Here is a 6,236-nt window from a genome sequence, read left to right as displayed (position 1 = left end):
ATTTCTTTGCTCTGAATATATATTGGTAGAAAAAAAAAGTGCTTTGAAACAATTTGACAACTCTTAAAAGTAAAATAATCTTAACAAAAATTATTTTTTTATATTTTTTGAAGGAAGAGAAATTGAATAGTAATAAAGAAGAGTGTTAAATGATAGTAAAAAATGTGGTGTTAAAATAACAGTGTCTATATTAGTATAGGTTTTGTTCCTTGTTACTTTATATTTAATTGATTCTTCAAAAATATTTTTGTCCTCTTTATTTTGTTTTAATTTTTATAATATATTTTACTGATAAAATTTTAAATTTTTAATTTCTCTGTTCAGAAAAAATAAAAAAATTAATATGTACACATTATCTATCTATCTCTCTATATATATTACGAAAAATAAGAATATATTTCAAGCTTCAATAAACTACATATTTAAAGTGAGCGTTATATTTTCAAATAACCATTGACAAAATATTATTATTATTATTCAAAATACAATGCGTGTAAGTTTACTTTGCTATTTTAGTGAAACAATTAATTACAATAGTAAAATTAAATGAAATATAATACCCGTTTTACCTTTAGTTATTTCAAAAATTAATTATTTTATAAATAATTTATTTTTAATCATTTTTCTAGAAATCTCTTTTGTCTTAAATTATTATTTAAATTTTCTTTTTACATATCTTTTTTTTTAATTTTATATTTAATAACTATTTTAAAAATTATATATTTATTATTGATCTTAACTTAAATTTCTTGAAAATTAAAAAATGTGAACACACACACACATACGCGACAGCGCCTATGTGTTCGCTAGTAACAATTAATTGGTTTCAGCATGATGATTTAACAAATAAGTTGACGGATTCGATTGTAGTTCTAACACTTTGTACTGAATGTCGCACCTTCGATTCCACTTATATTATAAAAAGGCGGTCATAGTTTGATTAATATTTTCATTTGATATTCATATAAATTAATATTTTATTTAAATAATAATATTTTATTAAAAATGTTGGTGTCAAGTTATTTAAAAATAATTATGTCAAAATAACTTTTTTTCTTATAAAAAATATCAATATTCAACTCTTTCAAACATGTATAAGTCCAAAATGACAGGACACCATGATGTAATACAATATTTTGTTTTAATTTCGAGAAAATAAGAGATAAAAGAAAAGATAACATACTTTTGTAAGTACATTCTATTGATCCAAAAATTCCATCGACAAATAATAGAAATTTCGACTAATCATTCTCATCACAATCCTCCAGACCAAATTATTATTTTTAATAATTATTTTTAAATGATATATCAATAATTTTAATGAATTAAATGATTTTTTTTCTTTTTATAGTTAAATTTTGTTTCATTTGAAGAAAATCAAGTAAATATTAATTTGTTTCAAGTCATTTTATGTCTACAATGCTTTCTCAAATCTTTAACGTTTGTCTTATCTTATTATACTTTTAATTATTATTATTTTTCTTTATGCAATTTCATTTGTATTAAATCGTTTTTAGGACACATATATTTGATCATGTTTACTTTTAATATTGTTCCTGTGGAAACAAATAAGGGATATTAGAGACACAATTAACACCTTACCTCAGTCCTTGACTTCTCGAGCTAGTTCCTTTCTGGTTTGCACATGTCATCTTCTAGCGTACACGGCTTGGCCGCTTAACGAGTTACCTACGGAAAGGGCTCCGATGATCAAGTTAGCAAAGGGCTCTCAAAAAGTCAAATCTTGGATTAGGGTATTAATGAAAGTGTACCTCTTAATTGCTAAGGTCCATGTGTATTTATAGGGTTATTAATTATGTCTGCCATCCTCGTGGGTGAGCCAGTGTTTGAGTTAAAAAGCAATGTTCCTCTACTTTTTTGAGTTAAAAAGCAACTCGTCTAAGCAGTTGTGGGCTTCTTTAAATAGTGCTAGTGGTTGAGGTCTTTTCACCCTATTCCAATCTTCCTACAAAGGATTTAGAGGGACCTTTGTGAAGATCATCGCACCTACATATAACCCGACCTTATTAGAGGGATTTCCTTTATATTGGACAAAACACCCTAACCCACAGGGAGCTTGGCAACTGGAAGAGTTAGACCCTGGAGGGTCTAGAGGTCATCTTCGACATCCGTAAGATTTTAGAGCTTGAGTATCGAGAAGTAGAGTTAAAATTATTCATTGGTATTTACCTAAACTTTATTCATTTTTCAGCTTTACTTTCCCATAACATACTGACCTTTATTTGTACATATATGGCAGACAACCAGATGGCTTTGTCCTAGAAAGACTTCCTCCAACAGATTAAGCAGCAAGGCAACACGAAGGTCGGGGCGAGCTCTAGAGTTAACAGCTCTCCCTCGAAGATCAACCCGAAAAGTGAAAACAAGACTACACAAAGTGATCCCAAACGAAAGAAAAGGAAGATTGGGAGTCAAGCTGATCGTTAGGATGCCCTTGAGGTGTCGGATTCCAACGACCAACCTGTTGAGCTTGTCAAAGTAGATGGGTTGCTGCTTCTGGTCAGAAAAGGAGCTTTTAGGATGATGAGGTTAGCTCTGATGTCAGGTTCATCATCCCTTTGTGTGGAATTTCCCAATTTGTCTTTGGAGTGACCAATTTCTATTGGAAGTAGGGCATATGTTCTGTATACTAAGCTGAAGGGTGTTTCATGAGTTGTTGACTGGGCGGTAGTGTGGTATGCCCAGATAATTCGGGGTAACTCCTCTGGCCAAGATGTTTTAGCTTTCGATATTCTACGCCTGAGTGCATTAAGAATAACTTTGTTTGCAACTTCTGCTTGTCCGTTTGTCTAGGGATGTTCTATTGACGAGAATCTTTGTTTAATTCCCAGCTCATCACAAAATATTTTGAGTTGGAAACTTGAGAACTGGGTGTTGTTGTCCGATATCAAGCGTTCAGGGACGTCGAACCTGTAGATTATGCTTTTCCATACGAATTTCGTGACCTTTGACGTCGTGATTGAGGCCACTGGCTCCACCTCTATCCACTTCATCATATATTCGACTACAACTATGAGAAACTTCAATTGTCGAGTTGCCAAAGAGAAAGGTCTGAGGATGTCTATACCCCATGTGTGAAATGGCCAGGGAGCATTAATGGAGTGCAAGACCTCGGGGGGAGCTAGGTGTAAGTTGGCATGTCTTTTGGACGTGCTTATAGTAATCCTTTTTCATGGTCAGTCAGAAATAACCTGCTCAGACTGTCCTTAACATCAGGGCTCTTCCTTCGATGTGACTACCGCATATACCTTCATGGAGCTCGGACATGACTATTCTAGCTTTGTTGAGATCGATACAAGTCAGTATGGGTCGTGAAAAACCGAAGCGGAACAAATGGTCGTCCAATCGTGTGTAGCGAGAGGAATTCTTTTTAATTCGTGAAGCTTCGACTAGATCTTCAAGTAGTATCCTGCCGGTTAGATAAGCCTTTTAATTCGTGATGTTGAGTTTTTATTGGCATCATCCAGGGCCATGACTTCAGCTCAGCCCGATGAACTTATTCGTGGAGCAAATAAGGTTTCCTTTATGACTGACCTTTGTTGACCTGGCTTAGTGCAGCTGGCGAGTTTGGATAATAGGTATGCTCGATTTTTATCTTGCCGAGGTATGTGAATCAACTCAAAGGTAAGGAAAGTATCATACAAAGTTCTTACATAGTCCAGATAGCGAGCTAACTGTGGGTCCTTTGCAGAAAATTCATCATTGACTTGCCGTCTAAGATGTGTGACCCTCATTACCTTAGCTAACAGTATACCTGCAATCAATGCCTCATACTCGGCCTGGTTGTTGCTAGCCTTGAAGGAAAATTTTAGTTACAGCTCGATTAGGACCCTACTAGGACCCTCTAAGATGACTCCAGCACCGCTTCCCCTTTGATTTGAGTACCATCTACTGATATAAGCCATCTCTCTTTGGACCCTTTATTAGTTTTATGAATATCGTCAATCGATTGTGGGATCGTTAGCTCGGCTACGAAGTCGGCCAAGGCTTGCGCTTTGATCGGACCTTGAGGTTCATATAAGATCTCATATTCTGCGAGCTCCATGGTCCACTTGACAAGGCGACTTGACGTATCTAACTTCTTGAGGACCTGCTTTACGGGAAGGTCCATTTTTACTATGATGCTGAAGCGCTAAAAATAAGGTCTGAGTTTCCTAACTGTAACCATTATGGTTAGGGCTGCTTTTTCTAACGTAGGGTATCTACTTTCTGCGTCATGCAGCAACCGGCTGATAAAATATATTGGTTGTTGTACTCCCTCCCTTTCTTATACTAGGACCAAGCTTATGGCGTATTTTGTGACCGCTTTGTGCAATTGCAATGGGATACCTATTTCTAGTCGGCTGAGCATTGATGGCCGACTTAGGTATTCTTTTAGCTCGAGTAAGGCCTGTTCGCACTCAGGTGTCCATTGGAATTTTTCATTTTTCCACAGGCATTGGAAATAAGGACGTCTTCTATCGCCACGTTTTGCTAGGAACCTAGCTAAAGCCGCCATTCGACCTGTCAACTATTGCACCTCGCGTACACAGTTAGGGCTTTTCATGTTTATTATGACTGCACATTTTTTTGGGTTTGCCTTTATTCCTCTCTCTGTCAGCATGAAGCCTAGGAATTTTCCAGCTTCAACACCAAAAATGCATTTTTCGGGATTTAAACGCAAATGGTATTTGTTGATAGTGTCGAATAATTCGTTTAGATCTCCTGAGTGCTCTCTTTCACTAGCCGAGGTGACCACCATGTCGTCAACATAAGTTTCCACATTTCGCCCTAGCATTAGTTGCAGGATTGTGTCCATCATCCTTTGGTACGTTACCCTAGCGTTTTTTAGGCCAAAAGGCATTACTCAATAACAATAATTGTGTTTTACTCCCATGAAGGCAGTTTTATCCTCATCCTCGGGATGCATCCTAATCTGGTTATATCCTGAATAGGCATCCATAAAACTCAACAAACCACACCCAAAAACTTTGTCAACTAGGGAGTCAATGTTTGGTAATAAGTATGAATCTTTAGGACACACTGCATTTAAATCTGTGAAGTCCACGCACATCCTCCACTTTTCGCTGGCCTTTTTTACCATCACCACATTGGCAAGCCATTCGGGATATTGTATTTCCCTGATATGGCTTGCTTCCTGTAGTTTTCGTACCTCGGTAGCAGCTGCTTCTGCCTTCTCATCATTGAGCCTCCTACGTCTTTGAATTTTTGCTTTGAACTTAGGGTTCACATTCAAATGATGGGATATTAGGTCGGGATTTATTCCTGACATGTCTTTAGCGGTCTAGGCAAAGGATATGAGATTGGACTAAAGAACTCTATAGAGGTCGGCCCCGATCTTTACCTTTCTCCCCGTGGAGATCTCTATCTCCTTTAGGTCTCCCATTGAATCAGCTCGTTCCCTTGTGTTTCCATAGATAGAAGGTGGATCTGCGATAAGTTGTAGGCTCTTTTCCTTGTGCGTAGGCTATTCTCATAACATTTGCGGGCGACTTCTTGATCGACCTTCTTGGTTACTACTCTCCCCTTTACCAGGAATTTTATCTTCATGTGAGCAATGGAAACAATTGCCCCTAGCTTGTTGAGTGATGGTCTTCCCAATAATAAGTTATATGAAGATGGGGCATTCACCACGATGTACTGAATTACTACCATTTCGTATGCCTGGTCATCGATGAAGGTTGTCTGAAGGTCTACATACCCTTGGACTTCGACTTGCTCCCCTGAAAAACCTACAAGAACACCATTGAATGGTTGTAGCTGATCTCTAAGAACTTGCATGCCTACAAATGCGTCCCAAAACATGACATCTATCGAGCTCCCCTGATCCACTAGGACACGATGTACGTTTATTCCCATCATAATGATTGATAGAACTACCGGGTCATCCTTATGTAGGCATACACCCTGATGTCCTCCGTTGAGAAGATTAAGATTGGCGTGACGCTAGTTATCTTGGTGGTCGTTGATGTCATAATGTTCTTGACGTAGTTTTCTAACCGAACTAGTTATGCATCTACCTGCAAACACTCCAACTATGGTGTTAAAGTCTCTGAGGATCGGTGTCTCGTGTGTGTCTTCAATTATATGATTTTTCTCAAGTTGCTGATCTTTATTTTCCTGACCTTTCGACCTGACGTACCTTCGAAGCAAACCTCTTCGAGCTAGACTTGCAAGTTGTCCGTTCAAAGGAAAGCAATTCTCTGTGTCGTGTC

General features: G+C 37.3%; 1 protein-coding gene across 1 annotated transcript; it reads right to left on the bottom strand.

Annotated features, from left to right (window-relative positions):
* Positions 1–5,394: 5,394 nt before the first annotated feature.
* Positions 5,395–5,880, bottom strand: LOC146887645 (uncharacterized). The gene has a single exon (XM_085670320.1). The coding sequence runs from the start codon at positions 5,878–5,880 to the stop codon at positions 5,395–5,397; it is 486 nt and encodes a 161-aa protein (XP_085526446.1).
* Positions 5,881–6,236: the final 356 nt, after the last annotated feature.

This window comes from Vigna unguiculata, chromosome 3 (genome assembly GCF_037176805.1).
Source record: "Vigna unguiculata cultivar grain cowpea cultivar isolate G323 ecotype 2 chromosome 3, ASM3717680v1, whole genome shotgun sequence".
NCBI classification, from domain to species: Eukaryota; Viridiplantae; Streptophyta; class Magnoliopsida; order Fabales; family Fabaceae; genus Vigna; species Vigna unguiculata.
Note: the sequence above shows the minus strand (reverse complement) of the source record. Positions and strands in the feature narration are given on the sequence as shown.